This window comes from Pseudorca crassidens, chromosome 3, assembly GCF_039906515.1.
Source record: "Pseudorca crassidens isolate mPseCra1 chromosome 3, mPseCra1.hap1, whole genome shotgun sequence".
NCBI classification, from domain to species: domain Eukaryota; kingdom Metazoa; phylum Chordata; class Mammalia; order Artiodactyla; family Delphinidae; genus Pseudorca; species Pseudorca crassidens.
Window position 1 is genome coordinate 161,145,694 of NC_090298.1, and position 17,474 is coordinate 161,163,167.

Genomic DNA, 17,474 nt, shown 5'->3' on the forward strand with positions numbered 1-17,474 from the left:
ACCCCCCGAGACTTAGTCTCCCGGGCCGGCGCGCGCGGTTCCCGTCACTAGCACGCGCGGTGGCGGCGGCGAGAAGATGGCGACGTCCGGTGGCAGTGGTGGCGCTGGTGGCGGCGGCTTCCGCGCGGGCCCGGGCCCCGAGCGCCCTAACAGGTGAGAACCAGCCCACAGGGTGGGCCTGCACCTGCCCCGGGGCTGGAGTGACCTAAGGGGAGTCCTGGAGGAGTGGCCTGGGCAGGCTCGAGGATTTTTACGGGGGCTGCGGACTTTAGGTGGCTATGGAGTACTGAGGGGACTGAGGGCTGTTCACGGGTCATCCGAAGGCGGATTGGGGGCCCCCGGGCCTCCAGGCGTCTGCATGCGGCCCTAGGGGCCTGAGAGGGCTTTGAGGGGTGTGGAGATCTGAAAGGAAACCCAGGGGCTCCTGACTGTGATGTGGCCATGGGGGAACTGGGGATGCCAAGGGGTCTGGGAGGCAGGGAGGTCCTGAGCAGGGGCTATAGGAAGTCTTGAGGTTGTTGAGGCTGTCTGGGCGACTCTGAGGAGGGGCTGAGGGGAATTTGGAGGGCTGAGGCCCACGGCTTCTTGGAGGGTGCTGAAGGACCCTGAGGTTCCTAAAGGTGGTCCTGAGGACATGCTGAGGGGACCTGGGAGGAGTGAGGACTGTAGAAGGTTGGGAGTAGGAGGCTCAAGCGAACCCAAGGGCCTGAAAGAGGCCTGAGGGACCAGGGAGAACCTGAGAGAGGGAGCTGAGGGGCCCTGGGGGTCCCAGTGAGTCCTGATTGGCAGGGAGAGGTCTTGGGGTCCCAGGGGTCCTGGGGGGCTAGAATGGGTCTTGGGAAGCCTGAAGATGGTGAGAGAGCGCTGAAGGTTTAAAAAATACATGAGAAGGGTCCGACCTTGTGGCTCCTCCCTCCAAGCCCCATGGGTTGTAAATCCCATTCACCCCCAGGGAAAAGAACTTGAAGCATGGTCTTGCCCTCAGATCATGGTGGAAGAATTCACCCCTTTTGGTCTGAGAGAGGCCCCCTTTCCCTTTGGACAAGTCCTGAGACTGGTTGTTTGAACCGCAGAATTGGCATAGCAATTGAAGGTATTTTTATGCATTGTTCTGGATTCTCAGAGGGAAAGGGGGATCTTAGGATGTAAGACCTCCCTCCCTCTTCCCATTGCACAAGGCCAGAGTAATCTAGACCTTCTCATCCCAGTCCCCCAGGACAGTCTGCTACCCTCGGTGACCAAGGAAGAAATTCGGACTTTTTCTTGCTGGTGAGCTTATGGGAGCAAATAATTTCCGTCAGTGTGATAAATGATGAAATGGTTAATACTCGTGTGCCTCAGAAAAGCCTGAGGGTCCGGGTGCATGAGTTGGGCTTTGGAGGCCTGTAGTGGGGAGCAAAGAGAGATCAGGGGATTTGGGAAGACATGCAGGGGGTAGAGTGGACAGGATTTGGTGACTGGTAGGAGGTGGCATGTAAGGGACAGTGAATCCTAGTCCCTGCTTTGAGCCCTGGCTAGGGATAACCTGGGGCAAGAATGAGGTATAATTCGTTACATGCTCTACAGTTCACTCATTTTAGCTGAACAGTTCACTGAGTTTTTTGGAGTTTTTTGTTTTTTTGGCTGCAGCGGGTCTTAGTTGCGGCACACAGGATCTTCGTTGCCGCATGAGGGATCTTTTAGTTGCAGCATGTGGGGTTTTGCGGCATGCAGGATCTAGTTCCCTGACCAGGGATTGCCCCCTGCATTGGGAGCATGGAGTCTTAACCACTGGACCACCAGGGAAGTCTCCTCACTGAGTTTTAATAAATTTATAGAGTTATGTACCCATTAACACAATCCAGGTTTTCAGAATGCGTCCATTACCACAATGAATTCCTTCAAGCCCGTTGCAGTCAACCCTTCTCCCACCCCTGGCCTCAGGCACACTCTGATCTGCTTTCGCTCTCTGTAGTTTCGTCTTTTTAGAAATTTTACATGAATGGAATCATATAATATGTGGCTTCTTGTGTCTGGCTTCTGTCCCTTAACAGAATATTTTTGAAGTTTCATCTGTGTTGTCACAAGTATCAGAAGTTCGTTCTTTTTTCACTGCTGCCTACTATTCCATTAAATGGATGGACACAATTTGTTTATCCATTTACTGGTTGATGGACATTTGGGTTGTTTCCATTTTGACAATTGCAGATAAAGTTGCTGTGAACATCTGGATATGCATCTTTGTGTAGACATATACTTTCATCCTCGGGTAAATACCTAGGAGTGGAATGACTGGGTCCTATGGTAGGTGTAGGTTTAAGTTTTTTTTCTTTTTTTCAGGGTAAAATGGATCTTTTATTTATTTGTACTTAAACTTATAAACCAGCCAGTCAAACCGGGACTATTATTATCATGATGTGGCAAAATACAAAACACCTTTCTACAAATACTAGAGTGATGAACAACTTAGGGGTTGCAATAAAACAGAGCAAAAGAGGCAGAGGAAATCAGTGAAGCACATTGTAGCATAACCCCTCACCTTAGCAATTGAGGTTCTTAACAAGTAGGGCCTCCCCATCCCAGAAAATATAAAAAATTGTTCATTGAATCTTTGTACTTTTGCTTCCTATTTTTTTTAAATAAATTTATTTACTTATTTATTTATTTTTGGCTGTGGTGGATCTTTGTTGCTGTGCGCGGGCTTTCTCTAGTTCCAGTGAGCGGCGTCTACTCTTCATTCGGTGCACCGGCTTCTCATTGCGGTGGCTGCTCTTTTTGAGGAGCACAGGCTCTAGGCATGTGGGCTTCAGTAGTTGTGGCACGCGGGCTCTAGAGCGCAGGCTCAGTAGTTGTGGCGCACAGGCTTAGTTGCTCCGCGGCATGTGGAATCTTCCCCGATCAGGGCTCGAACCCGTTTCCCCTGCATTGGCAGGCAGATTCTTAACCACTGTGCCACCAGGGAAGCCCCTTGCTTCCTATTTTTTGAGGTTAGATTGAAAAATATGGAACACTTCGCGAACTTGAGTGTCATCCTTGTGCCGGGGCCATGATAAGTTCCAATTTTAGTATATGTGCTACCGAAGCAAGCACCATAGGTTTTTTAAAAAAATATTTATTTATTTATTTTGGCTGCGCTGGGTCTTCGTTGTGGCACGCGGGATCTTCGCTGCAGCATACGGACTTCTTACTCATGTATGCAGACTCTTAGTTGTGGCATGCATGTGGGATCTAGTTCCCCGACCCGGGATCTAACCCGGGCCCCTTGCATTGGGAGTGCAGTCTTACCCCCTGGACCATCAAGGAAGTCCCTCTGCACTGTAGGTTTTTCAGGAAACTGCTGAGTTGTTTGGAATGACTGAACCATAACTGCATTTGTACCAGCAATGTGCAACAGTTCCAGCTGCTCCCCATCCTTGCCAACACTTCACGTGGCCAGTCTTTAATTTTAGCCATTTTAAGTGTATGTTGGTATCTTATTTTGGTTGCATTTTACATATCCCTAATAACTAACGATGTTGGACATCTTTTCATGGTCTCACTGGCTATTCAGATCTTTGGTAAAGTGTCTTTTCAAATCTTTTGTCCATTTTTTACTTGGTTTGTCTTTTTTTAAAAAATTAATTCATTTATTTTTGACTGCGTTGAGTCTTCGTTGCTGCACGCAGGCTTTCTCTAGTTGGCGGTGAGCGGGGGCTACTCTTTGTTGCTGTGTGCAGGCTTCTCATTGCGGTGGCTTCTCTTGTTGCGGAGCACTGGCTGTAGGCACGTGGGCTTCAGTAGCTGTGACACGCGGGCTCAGTAATTGTGGCTCGCAGGCTCTAGAGCGCAGGCTCAGTAGTTGTGGCGCACGGGCTTAGTTGCTCTGCGGCATGTGGATCTTCCCAGACCAGGGCTCGAACCCGTGTCCCTTGCATTGGCAGGCGGATTCTTAACCACTGCACCACCAGGCAAGTCCCTACTCATCTACTTTCTGTCTCTATAAATTTACCTTTTTTTTTTTTTTGGCCTCACCACGCGACTATGCAAGGTATTAGTTCCCCGACCAGGGATGGAACCCATGCCCCTGCAGTGGAAGCACAGAGTCTTAACCACTGGACCGCCAGGGAATTCCGTAAATTTACCTGTTTTATAAATAGAATCGTACCATATGTGACCTTCAGTGTCTGGCTTCTTTCACTCCATATTAATGTTTGCGAGGTTCATCCACAATGTAACGTGTGTCAATACTTCATTTCTTTTTATGGCTGCATAACATTCCATTGTGTGGACATAGCACGTTTTGTTTATTCGTTCACCAGCTGAAGGACATTTAGGTTGGTTCTACCTTTTGGCTGTTTTGGGTAATGCTGCGATAAACATGCATGTACAAGTTTTTGTCTGAACACCTGGGTTCAGTTCTTAGGGGTATATACCAGGAGCAGAATTGCTGGGTCCTATGGCTGTTGTGTGAACATGTTGAACATGCAGTCACCACCCAACACTACTTGGTGTGTTTATTAGTGGAAGTACCTTGAAGGTAGAGAGCATGTCTGTCTCGTGTAGTCTTGGTCTTGTATGCCTGGAGCACGGGCAGCCCAGAGGAAAGAAGTGTTCAAGAAATATGGCTGGGGGACTTCCCTGGTAGTCGGTCCAGTGGGTAAGACTCTGCGGTACCAACGCAGGGGCCTGGTTTTGATCCTTTGTTGGGGAACTAGATCCTGCATGCACGCCACAACTAAGAGTCCGCATGCTGCAGCTAAGAAATCCGCATGCCACAACTAAGAAGTCTACAAGCCGCAACTAAGACCTGGAGCAACCAAAAAAAAAAAAAAAAGGAAATATGGCTGGGAGGGAGGGATGGATGAATGGAGTGTGGAAAAGCTCTCTAGGGCTTGTAATCTGGCTGGTAGGACGTCCCTTCTAGGTGGTCAGGTCTGTCCCTTGCCTTCTCGGGGAGACTTGTGGGCCTGCCAGGGATGGGGGGAGGCTGGCCCTGTCTGTGAGTCTGGTTTTCCAGCCTTCCAGGTGGTGCCTGCATCTGCCTTTTTGTCCCATGAAGGGTTTTGTCATTTGGCCAGGGGTGGGGGCGGTTCCTGTCTTCCCCTTGGCCCTTCCAACGGTTCCACAACTCGAAAAACTGTCCTTAGGAGGGACTGCGTTCCCCCAGCCGCCCCCAGCATTACATAACTTGTTTGTTCCAACTTCACTTTTCTGCAACCAAGGGGGAAAAAAGAAAGAGAAAAGCTTATTCTCCTTCCTTCCTATCTCGAGGGATCAACAAAAAACCCGTTGCCTAGTAGAGATGGTCGTTAATGACCAAGCCGAACCTCTGGGATGGACAGAGCATGGCTGCCTTGGCTGGGCACTTGCTGAGGGGAGGTGGGGTCCTAACTGCAGGCTCACTCACACAAAAGAAACTTGTTCTGCAGCAGGTCCCCTCTCAGCTCCACCTCAGGCCCTTGAGGGGGTCCAGGCTTCTGGAGAGAGAGGAGGTTTACAGTGTGTTGTGAGGGCGTGGAGGAACTCTCCCAGGAGTCACACCTCCCCAGGTAAAATTCCATCGCTGTGAGGTACCTGGCCTGCCTAGTTCTGGAGGAACCTTCTCGCCACGAAGTTTCTTCAGACATTGGGCCTTTGGCATCCTCTCTTCACTGCCCATCTTTCCTAAAGGTGTCTGGATGGGGCCCAGTCTCATTGATTCACACTGCTTCTTGTGGGGCGAGGCAGGAGTATCTGGGTGAGGGCCACGCCGGTCACAGGTGTTTCTCTGAGAAGTCGTGACTGGGACACAGTGTGAGTGGGTTTGGCACAGTTCAGCTGAGGCGTCTGCTCCTGGCTTGGTGGCCTTTGCTTGTTTAAACTTTCTTAACAAGCCCTCTCTGGCTGCACCCTAGATTGTCTCCACTAATCCCTGAGGCTCTGGAAGAGTCCATCCCCCCAACCCCTGTGTGAAAGACTGGGCAATGATTTGGCCTTCTGAGACGATTCTTGTTCCTTTGGCCTCATCCTCTCTTCAGCTGAGAGGGAGAGACAGGAATTTGACCCTTCAGAGACAGGAACTCAGCTCCTCCTAGGAATTCTGGGAGATCTGGTGACATCAGGCACCTCATCAGACCCACATGCTTGTTGCATGCCTTGGGCACATCTGCAACCCTCTGTGTGTTAGTCTTCATCCGGGAAGTGGGACCCCGGACCCACTGGGCAGGGTGGCTGGGAAGAAGCAAACTAGGGTGAAGGTATGCTCAGAGGGCACCCAGCATGTTGCACATGTGTGTGTGTGTGTGTGTGTGTGTGGAAGTGGCAATGTTGCCCTGCGGTCCTGAAGCTGTTAGCATTCTGTCCGCTGTGCCTGCATGGACCAAGAAGGGATCATGGGGTGTTTGGCAGGTCTTGCTAACGAGCCAATGTGGCAGGTTGGGAGGAGAAAGTTGGTATCTTAGTCTGTTTGGGCTGCCATAACAGAATACCATAGACTGGGTGGCTTATAAACGGCAGAAATTTAGTTCTTGAAGTTCTGGAGGTTGAGAAGTCCAAAGTCAAGGTGCCGACAGATTTGGTGTCTGGAGAGGCCACTTCCTGGTTCATAGACACGGCCTCCTTGCTGAGTCCTCAAATAGTGGTTGGGTCTAGGGAGCTCTCTGGGGTCTCTTTTATAAGGGCACTAATTCCATTCATGAGGGCCCCATCCCCATGACCTAATCACCTCCCGAAGGCCCTGCCCTCTAATACCATCACATTAGGGAATAGGTCTCAATGTTTGAATTTTGGGGGGATACAAGCATTCATTCTGTGGTTGTTGGCTTGAGCAGTTTGGAGGATGGTAGTATCATTACTTGGTGGCCATGAGAGGGACAGTGGCAGGGCCAGTGGGAGAATGGAACATGTCAAGTCTGAGCTGCTTCTGCAGCATTGAGAGGACAGTTGCTGCCATGTGAACCTGGCACCTAGGAACAGAGTGTAGAGCATGAGCTGGTGGGTCTTGGCAGAGTATTGGGGTGGGGCAGTTGAGTCTGGGGTAAGCTGGAGAGAGTGCTGGGCAGAGGTGCTCTGGGGGGCTGGGTCACGCAGCCCAGCTCCTTCTCTGGGAGTGAGGTGCCCCATTCCTCACCTTCTCACTGGTAGGGTCCCTTGAGCTCAGGATGTGAAATTGCTCTGAAAACTGCACACTTCGCCCTGAATTGTGCAGCCTGATTGTCTCATAGCTGAACCACTTCCATCCGGTAGCTGTGACCCCTCGGGGATGGCCTTCTTGTCGGGGTAGAAAGGCGTTATTAGCCTCTGCTATCGTTGCGCCATCTCTAGGGAGTAGCCGTAGTGTGTCATCCCACTTTCCTTAACTGGTTATTTTTTATTGCCGATCCTCACGCGAGAGCTCAGAGGGGCCAGGTTGGAGGTTTGCGCCTGCCTCCCCCCCAGACACTTTAAAAGTGGGGCTTCTCTGCACTCCTGCCCTTTGGTCTTGGGGCATGTTTCAGACTTAGGGTTGAAGGCCCTGGAGAAGGGGGAGGAGGGAGGGTGACTTCTCGGCATCCCCAGCTCCTTCCTCTTGTGGATGGGACTCATTTGACACCCTTCTCTTCCCCTGGCGATTGTCGATGGTCACATGCCTCCTGTGTGCCTGCTGCTGCGCTTGGTGTTGGGCATATGGGCCCCCGGACACCCAGACAGAGGGGCTCTGCCTGTGTGGGACACTTATGTGCCAGCATGTGAAGCAGTTGGGCTGTCATTTCCCCACGGTTGCCATAAAATGTCCCGAGGCTGAGTTGGAGGTTCCTGCCTTCTCCGGAAGGTTCTGAGAGTCTCCTTACAAATGAGGTTGAGCAGAGCCTAAAGGTTAGTGCCATCAGCTTGGGGGAAGGGAGTCTCGGGAGGTGGCCTGTTTTCTGGGTACAGGCAAGTGGCGTGTGCAGGTTCTGGAGGGGGAGGAGCCTGGCTTTTTAGGGGTCCGGAGGGCAGAGAGGAGCTAGAGAGGGTGAGAGGGAGGAGTGGGGAGACTGGGGGCTGGTGCAGGATTTGGGTGAGGGGGCACCTGGGTCAAATTCGTGTTTTGGAAGGATCCCTCTGGCAGGAGATGAGGGGCCCTGGGCTGAGGGGGGCGCATGGAGATGGTGAGGTGGGCATGGGTTTGGGGAAGATACAAGGTTGAACTTGTGTGACGTGCTGACCCATGGTGGCAGCCAGGTTGGGAGTCACCAGCTCTCAGGTTTCTGCTGTGGACCAAAGAGTGAGTGCTGGTGGAGGACGCGTCAGGCAGGAGGATGAGGCCCCACTTGGCTTGAGAGGCTCTGCCTCTCAAGGGGACAGGGAGCAGACATGGACACCTGGCCTGGAGGGCTTAAAGTCCTCCCTCTGTTCTGGAAAGTCCTCGTGCCTGTCCTTGCTCGAGGGTCCCTGGTCTTCTAACAACCAGGACCTGGTCGTTCCCAGTTCAATTCCTGCCTCTCCTCTCTGACCTCCTTGAGAGCACTCACCACGTGCACACTTATTTGCTCTCTTTTCCTTTAATCTGTTGGCACATTGTGTTGCTTCCACCTTTGAGCCACATCCCCATCCGGCCCCTTCTTCCACTTCCACCTCATCCTGGCTCTGAGCTGCCATCGATTCTTGCCCTCCTGGCTGCTGTCCCCCCACCTCCAGTTGGCGGGACCCTCCCAAGGCAGGTATCAGACCAGGCCGTCCCTTGCCTGACACCTGCCGGGGGCTTCCTCACTCTCAGAACAGTCTCAGAACAAAATTCACTTCTCCACATGATCCCCTTGGCCCCCACGGCGAGGCCCTGCCCGCCTACGGGCCCCCAGGCTTCCACAGCCCACATCTCCAACAGCAGGCTGGTGCCCCTCCTGGGCCTCGTGGGCTCACCCTCCCTCGGCTGGGGTGACCTGTCCCAGAGCTTTGCACAACTCCCGTGTTGCCTCCTTGGGGCCTGGCCACTCTGTCCACCATGACTCCCCCCGTCTGCCCCTCTTCGTCCTCTGCCCCAGGCTCATGGTCCATTCTGTGTTCTTAAGGATCTGTGTGCCCTAGAATGTGTGCTCCCCGCAGGCAGGGCTTCACTGTGGAGGCTCTGATACAGTCTAGCGGATATTCTACATGCAATCTACGATGGATTTGCAGGGGGAGCTGGCCTGACTGGGAGGCTTCTGGAACGGCCCTCCATGGCCAGCCAAGCAAGGGTCACTATTCTTCTTCTGATTTTTGTTAATGGCAGGGTCCGGGTAGAGAAACAGAGACTCACAGGTGTGTTGTCAGTGAATCAGCCCAGTTAGAGAGAAGCCAGTGTGAGCAGCACCCTTTTGCACGAGCTCCATTTAGTTCAAGGACAGGATCTTAGCGCCGTGTTGAAGACGGGGAAAGGGCCAGCCGCACTCCCTGTCCAGCTGCCTGCCGGGGGAAGTGGGGGCTGGGGCCCGCTGGGTCCCCACCGGGCCGACCCGCCCTCCTCCTGTGGTAGCCGCTCCGCAGCTGTGCAGACGGGCTCTTAACACTTGTTAACCCCGAGTCTCCAGTCCCTTCCTCCTCCCTGCCCCTTTTCCGTTTCCCTTCAGAGAGGGCTGCTCAGGATTCACAGAACTCATCCCCCATGGCTATGAGAGCGTTTCCCTGACATTCCTTGGCGGAGTGGGTTTTGGGGCGCATCCAGCGTGATTTCAGACCCCTCGCCGAGCAGCCCCGCTGCTGAGCTCTTCCCGCAGACCACCTCGCCGCATACTGAAAATATTGTGATTCGGGAGGAAGTAACCGGCACCTTTGGGGAATCGCAGACCTTTCCTATGAGGGAAGCAGCTTCCGGAATTGAACACGCTCAGCCTGGAGGAAATCTTGAGGGGTGGACCTTTGGGCTTTTAAAGGCCTCAAGAGGGGGTCACCCGAGGATCAAGGATCGAGGCCGAAGACGTTTTCTGACGCCACAACTGCAAAATTCCACAGGGGTCAAAGACAGGATCCTAGCAGGAGCGGGCTGGGCTGGGCTGGGCTGGGCTGGGCTGGGCTGGGCTGGATATCCGGACAGCTCGCCTCTCAAAGGGATGTTAGAATTTGAAGCAGTCTGCCGGAGGAAGCAGCAGCAGGGAGACGTGATCACCCGGAATCTTCCATGACTGTAGCTGAGAGTGGGACATTCTCCTGAGGGAGGGTTTGGGGGGTGGTGGTGCCAAAATGCCCGTGAAGGAACAGTCATGTAGGGGAGCCCTGCTGCAGACCCCCGAGGCAGCCTCAACTTGGAAAACTTCCAGGACTATAGTTAAAGTCATAACTGTGTGCTGGCTTGGTGAAGTCTGTTCGATCCTAGGAGGGCTTCTCTTGCTCTCTCTCTTTTCTCCCCACCTCAGTTGTGCAAGGGGTAATGGCAGCCCGTGGGCTGTAAGGCAGGGAGGTTGGGAACACACAAATGTTTATGCTCCACGTGAGTCACTTGCAGAAACTCTGGGTGGTGTTTTCCTTGCCAAGGCTGATGGCATTGGGCTGCCCTGCGGCTCCAGCCTTAGGCGTGCTTCCAGCATTTTAGCATTTAGAGTTGCTGAACCTTCACAGTAGGGGGCATGGGTAGCTTGCTGACCTTTCACAGGGAGATGGCTGGGCTGTCTCTTTACGGGCGGGCGGGGCTCGGGCTGGGTCTGGTCACCACCCACTCACCTGCAGATCAACCAGTGAGGTTTCCTTGTCCCCATTCCCAGGGTAGGAAGCCAGTGTGCATTGCAGGGAGAGGTGGTAGCTGGAGAAGTATTAACTCCACAGTGGTTTTTCCAGAGGCTCGTCCGGAATTCGAGCCCCAGATCAGAGGCTTCTGACATTGAAGGCCCCTTTTGGTTACGAGAGCCAGAAACTCAACTCAACTCACTGCCTTCAGTTAAAAAATTAAAGTTTATCGTTCACATAAAAAACAAGTTCAGGGAGAATTCCAGTTTTTATATTCATTAAATTCAGAGCTCAGATGATTCCTCTGGAACCTGTGACTCGCGTCTCTTAGCTCTTGGCTGGGCAAGGCAACCTCACCTTGCTCTCCATCATCCCAGCAACCCTAGGGGGAAGGCAAGTTTCCATCCTGGTGGCTCCAGCAAAAGTCCCAGGGAAGGTTTTGGTTGGGTCAGATGGGTCACACTGCCTATCCTGGGCTCAGTCAGCATGGCTGCGGGCCTGGGAGGCTCTGGTTGGCCAGGCTGGGTTATGAATTCTCCCTTTTCAGCCCAGGGGTGCGTCTCCTGATCCTTACCACTGGGGCTGAGAGTGAAGGAGGTTCCCTGAGGAAAACAGGGGGCCCTTAACAGAAGAAGGAAGGGATGTTGGCACCCCCTAAAATGAAGATGTTCGTGAGAGGACCCTCTTGATGCCTGAGTTTGTACTGCTGTTAGAAGGTCCTTGCTGCGCCATACCCATACTGTGTCTGCCTGCAAATGGCCTGGCACCACTGGGCATGAGCACATGCCATTTGGTGGAACTGTCCCTTTCAGAGCCTCAATACCTGCCCTGCCAGGGGAGGCAGCTGGGCTGGGTCCTGAAATGCTGGCATTTGCAGTGCTGGATTCTCACAGGGTTTCCGAGAGGTGTTCTGGGGCCATGCAGTCATATGCCTACTTGCCTAATTTGTAGAGTGAAGGGGTTTTGCTCATTCAAGTGGCCCCATCTCCAAGCCCAGTGCAGCAGGGATAATGTGGGGGGATGGGCTCTTACTGGGATCAGCCTCTTGTCAGTGGGTGGGAACAAAACAGGCGAAGCTTCAGCCTGAGACCTGCTTAGTAGTAGCCCTTTCTGCCTCTGGCATTGGGGCCCTGGCTGGGCTTTGAGGGGTCACGGAGGCTGTGGGGAACCCTGGCTGGTCCATGAAGGCAAGGGAGGTCATGGGGGAGACCTTCTAGTTCGAGAAGGCTTGGAAGGGAAAGTGATAGAGGAGCGTGGAAGAGCTAGTGGGCTTGAGAGTGCAGCACAGGGAGGAGGGGTGGAGGTGGGGGGCAGAAAGAGTTGGCCCTTCAACACGGGGAATAGCATGAGTACAGTGTGGAGGCCAGACATCCCAGAGAGGAGCCTGCCGAGGGCTTCCTGGTTGAGCCCAGTCAAAGGATAACATACCTAGTCCCAGGACTTGGACCAGGAGGTTCCATGGAGGGGGTAACAGAGCAGATATATGCAGCAGATACCTGCAACAAGCAGAGATAGGAGTCAGGCGCCAGCCACTGCTGCCACCTAGCAGCCAGCCACCTGCCACCTCACCCATCCTATCCATCCATCCATCCTTCCATCCGTCTATCCATCTACCCATCCTTCCGTCCAACCATCCATCCATCTGTCCCATCTGTCTATTCATCTGTTCATCTACCCTATCACCCATTGTCCATCCATCCATCATCCATCTACCCATCTATCCATCCACTCATCCACCCACCCACTCAGCCATCCAGCCATTTAATCAACAAGTGTGACTGAGCTCTGAGCACGTGCTGGGCATGGTGCCAGGTGCCGGAACACAGCAGGAGACAGAACCCACCCTTCCCTGCTTGGTGAGTCTCCTGTTGCAGCTTCGAGGAGACAGGTTGGAAACAGATGGATGGTTTACCAGATGGAGCGATGGGCAGGCAAGACAACTAGAGCTGGGTTGGGGTCAGAGAGGTGTGAGGCCTGGGTGGGGCTTTCCCACTGTGACCTGGCAGAATGGGGTTACCTCCCTCATAACAGCTGGAGAGTTAGTGGGATAGTCCACACCCTTGCCCTGGCTGCCACTGAGGAGCCACATCCTGCCCTACTTACTGTCCAGCTCCACGTCCACCTCCTGGCTTGGCCTTCCTGGTGAGTGGTCTCAGCTCTCCCAGCCTCAGTCTCCCCGTCTGCATCATGGAGGTGATCAGGGGGCCCATCCACCTGGGGCTACAGAGAGACCGACACTGGCCAGGCCTCTTACGTGCTGTGTGGCCTTGGGTGGGTGCCTGAACCTCTCTGTGCCTCAATGTCCCTATCTGTAAGATGGTGACGATAGTGGTATACCCCTCTCCAGGCTGCCCACTGAGAGACGAGCTGGGAACCAGGTTGGCACTGCCCCGGGCCCACAGTCTTACATGGAGTGGGTGCTCGCTTGCCAGGATGGGGAGGGGTGGGGGTATGTGGAGGCAGAGAGCTTGCTGATGAGGGAAGGAGGGTCTGGGTGTCCGCCTTCCATCTTCCTAGCCTTGAGAAGTTGCTGGAGTTGGGCAGGTCTGGGACTGGGGAAGTGCTGCCTACAGGGTCCTCTCGTCCATCAGCAGTGGCCAGATCCCTACGTCCTGGGCTCCCTGGGGCACCAGTCAGAGGCTGGGGTGAGGGCAGAGAGCCTGGGCAAGACGTCACAGCTGGGCTTCAGGGGCACTGGGCTCACCGTGGCCCCTGAGGAGCAAGACTGTGGGAGAGCCACAGGGGGCTTAGGCAGGAGAGTGATGGAGTTTGATGTCATTGTTGCCTTCTGCTTGTGGGAGGGTGGGCCATACCTGTAGAGTTCTTGGCTGTAACCCAGTGAGTATTGTGGGAGTGGGGGAATCCACGCGGTTTGTCCCTGTCTCAGAAGGGCGGGATGACGGAGCTGACCGGGTGGTTCCACTTGCCTTGAGTGGAACCAGCACTGAGTGAGGCTGTCTGGCGCCAGGCTCAGGATCCCAGCCAGGCTTTGGGGACGGCTGGTGGGGTCTCATTGTGAGGCTGGTGACTTGTGGGGCCAGGCACACCCCTGCCTCTACTCCCAGCCCCTAGGAATTTGCTCCTGTCACCTCTCTGGGTCCTTGGGAGGAGTCATGATGGTTCTTTTGAGGTGGACGTGGGTTCTAGAACCTGTCTGCCTTCCCTACCACCCTCTGGACCCTCAACCTCCCTGGCTGTCATGTGGGGGTTCTCAGGAGCCACCAGTCCCGGGTGCCGGCAGGTTGCATGGTTCCCTCCTGCCGGTACTCCCCAGCACCCAGCACCGCCTCTCTTCCATCACCCTGTCACTGCACTGCAGGCACAGACAGGCAGGAGCCAAAGACATACGTGTGGGAGGTGGCCCTGCCTGGTGATGCTCTGAAGATGAGGTTGGCAACCGTGGCCTGGCGCCCCTTTGCAGGGCTCAGGGAGAGCATCTCTGTGGGCGACGTGCTCCCAGGGTGGGCTCGCAGTGGGCCCTAGACGTGTCCACGGCCCAGCTCTTGGATGAGGCAGAGCAGGTGGGAAGGAGTGGATGAAGCTCTGTCCCTGCCTGGCGGCCTGGCTTGGGGTGCGCAGATCCACCTTGGCACTGGGCATCCTGATTTAAATTATCGCAGAAGATGTAGGAAGTAACCAGTATGATGACCAGGAGGGAGAAATAAACAATTCAGCTGATGCTGTGGAAAGAGCCCAGGCTCAGGGGCACATGGAATCTGGAGCCCTGGCCAGATGTTCTTCTTTCTCTCTCTCTCTCTGGGTCTCTGTGCCCCCCAGTCTCTCTCAGTGGTTTGGCCTCCAGGCCTGCTGGGACACTGCTCTGAGGACCTTCATCTGCTCCTGGGTTCCACACTTGTCCACATTGGAGCCCTGCTCTTTCATCTGCTCCCCAGCGTGCCCGGGGATCAAGCCCTGCGAGAGGACTGCAGGCATCTCAGAAGGAGCTGCCCCTTATCGTGGGGCTGCGGCTGTCTGGGGGTGAGGAGGGCGGAGCCGGCCTGGGGTGAGCAGCCCCAGGGGAGAGCGTGCTGACGTGAGCATGGGGGCTGCTGGCCAGCCGGAGCATTTAAGGGCTACTGCCAGGTGCCAAAACATGGTGACTCCATCCTTTGGGCTGGGAGCATAGTACCCAGAGCTGTGAAATACTGTGGTAACCACAGCAACAGTGGCTTGGGGTGTCTGCCTTTGTGGGACATGTGGGACCTTGGTTCAGACGCACCTTTGATCCATGGAGCTGCGTGCCTGGAAGGCAGAGCAGTGGCCTTGGCAGAGTCAGCAGGCTCTAGTAGAGCGGGAAGCAGGAGCCAGTACTGGAGCTGCCTGCAGCCATGGAGGGGGGGGCCATACTGGGCCTCAGTTTCTCCATCTTTTTAAAAAAATAAATCTATTTATTTATTTTTGGCTGCCTTGGGTCATCGTTGCTGCGCAGCCTTTCTCTAGTTGGGGTGAGCAGGGGCTACTCTTCATTGTGGCGTGCAGGCTTCTCGTTGTGGTGGATTCTCTTGTTGCAGAGCACGGGCTCTAGGCGTGCGGGCTTCAGTAGCTGTGGCACGTGGGCTCAGTAGTTGTGGCTCGCGGGCTCTAGAGCGCAGGCTCAGTAGTTCTGGTGCACAGGCTTAGTTGCTCTGCGGCATGTGGGATCTTCCTGGACCAGGGAATCGAACCCATGTCCCCTGCATTGGCAGGCGGATTCTTAACCACTGCACCACCAGGGAAGTCCAGTTTCTCCATCTTGAAAGGGACATTTGCTGCACTGACCTCTTGGGCTGGCCAGGGATTCATGAAGTTCTTCGTGAAGGGCTGTGCCCAGCATGTGCTCTGTCAGTGAGCCTGCTTTGTGAAGGGTCTGAGGCGGGCAGGAAGGGGAAGCCAGAGAAGCTTCCAGTGTGGCTGGATAGGAGGTCACCAGTGGGCTGCCGGCGCTTCTCCATCTGCAGCTAGAGAGCCCCATCCCCATCCCCCAATCTCTGTCTCCCCCCCCACCCCGTCTCTGTCCCCCTCTCTCTGGGTCTCTGTCCCCCTTCTCTGGGTCTCTTTCTCTCTCTCTGGGTCTCTCTCCCCCTCTCTGGGTCTCTATCTCCCTTTGTCAGCCCAAGTGCAGCGTCTTCCCTGCTGATGCACCCAGGACCCTAAGGTGGAATGGCCTGGAGCTCCCTGGTACTGCATCAGCTGGGGTGTGAGCCAACCAGCTGCACTGCGCTGCTGTGCTCCATCGAGCCACATGGACAATAAAACCAAAATTGGCTTTGAAAGTGGAAGTGCTCTCTGTTTTGAGGGGAAGTGAGGGAATTTGCATGTAAGAACAGTATGTTAAAGGGGCAATACCGTCAGACTCTGTTCTGGCCTGAGCTTTGGGCTCCATGTGGGGGTGGGAAAGGAGTTTACAAAACCCCAAAGAAATGTTTCCATGAAATTCTTTCTTGGTCTTGCCTTTTCCCATTTTTTTTTTTTTTTTTGGACATTCCAGTGAAAAAAACTTTCCGGGGCTTCATATCTCTCCTGTGGGCTTGGGAAACCGACCGTGGAGACCAGGGCCAGCAGCCGGGCGAGGGCAGGAGGAGGGGAGCGCCCTCCCCGCCAAGTGCTGCTCCCAAGGCAGCCCCTACCACTGTCGCGGGGCTCTGTCACTTTTGGTGTGGCTCTGCACCTCCTGTGGCTGTCCCTCACTAGGCCATCCTGCCTTGGGTCCCCCCGAAGCAGGCCCTGAGGCAAGGATATTTGGGGGGTGGTATATTTGGGGGGTGACCCCATGAAGAATGGGGGGCAGGAAGGAGCCCACACAGGGGGCGCCAGCAAGGATCCAGCCACAGCATGGGCAATGGGCTCAGAAGGCTGGGGACGCCTGGAGGTTGTGGGGATCCTGCCACAGGTGGGCATTTACCCCACCTAGTCCCACTGGCTGTCAGCTCCCGTGCAGGGACATCCAGAGGGAGGCAACAGCTGTTTCCCTTGTTCAGCACGGGACTGCACATGGCTGGGGGTGCCTGATGACAGTGGTAGAGAGACACAGCACGGGGGTTGGGGTCAGGACAGTGGGGGGCACATGGTCAGAGGCCAGGTCCAGGCTGAGGGTGCAGCTGGGGAGGCAGTGAGTGGCCTCCAGAGACGCCCTGACCCGGCTGCTGACGCATTGGCTCCGATGACTCAGCGCGGGTGACCGTGGCTTGGGTGGCCGTCTGGAGACTCGGACTAGCTCAAGGGCTGCCGCTGCCGCCTTCCTGGGGGCCCGGGGCCCCGCCTCGCCAGCCGCCCCCTGTCTGGGCCGGCCTGAGTAATGGGTCCTTCCCTTAGTCATCGGTCCCAGGCCCTGGCCCTCCCTCTTCCTCCTGCCCACCTCCGCCCAGCCAAGCCTGCTTCTCTGTCCAGGCTGGGGACTCTGGCCCCTGCCGGCTTCCTCCCTCCTTCCCTGAGTTCCCCAGAGGCTGTGAGGTGTGTGTGGGGTAGCGGTGGGGGCTTCAGAGACAGTTGTCCCACCGGTGAGATGGGAGGAGGAAACCAGCCTTGTGAGGTACCATGAGCCTTGCTGGGGGCACGAGGAGGAGCGCCTGGGACAGGATGAGGCGTGCAGAAAGGGGCTGTTTCCTACCCCCTTGGTGCAACTTGGGCTCCACACCCTGTAAGCAGAAGTGCTATGGGCTTTGTAGGGCTTCCTGGGCCGGGGTGTCCTAACTCCAGCAGAGGAGCGTTTTAACGCTCAGAGTATGCACGGCCTCCGTGCTCTGCTGGAGGGCAGCCCTTTGTACCTCCTTAAAGGGTGTTTAGCTTGTTTCCCATCTTCAGCCCCCAGAAATGGTATTTGGTAAATATCCTCACACATCTCTCAACTTGCACATGCGAGTATATCTCAGATAAATCCCAAAAGTAGACCTGCTAGGTCAAGG

At 55.0% G+C, this 17,474-nt stretch overlaps 1 protein-coding gene and 1 pseudogene across 2 annotated transcripts in view; one reads left to right on the plus strand and one right to left on the minus strand.

Annotated features, from left to right (window-relative positions):
- The window catches only part of KLHL26 (kelch like family member 26), a 28,186-nt gene continuing 10,712 nt past the window's right edge, over positions 1-17,474 (plus strand). The window contains exon 1 of one of the 2 annotated variants that reach the window (XM_067733300.1): positions 1-153. In XM_067733300.1, the coding sequence (XP_067589401.1) occupies positions 77-153 (77 nt within the window). In that variant the 5' untranslated portion in view covers positions 1-76. The remainder of the gene's footprint in view (positions 154-17,474) is intronic. The other variant, XM_067733301.1, reaches the window with a different exon arrangement.
- LOC137222845 (U6 spliceosomal RNA) lies at positions 2,976-3,069 on the minus strand (annotated as a pseudogene).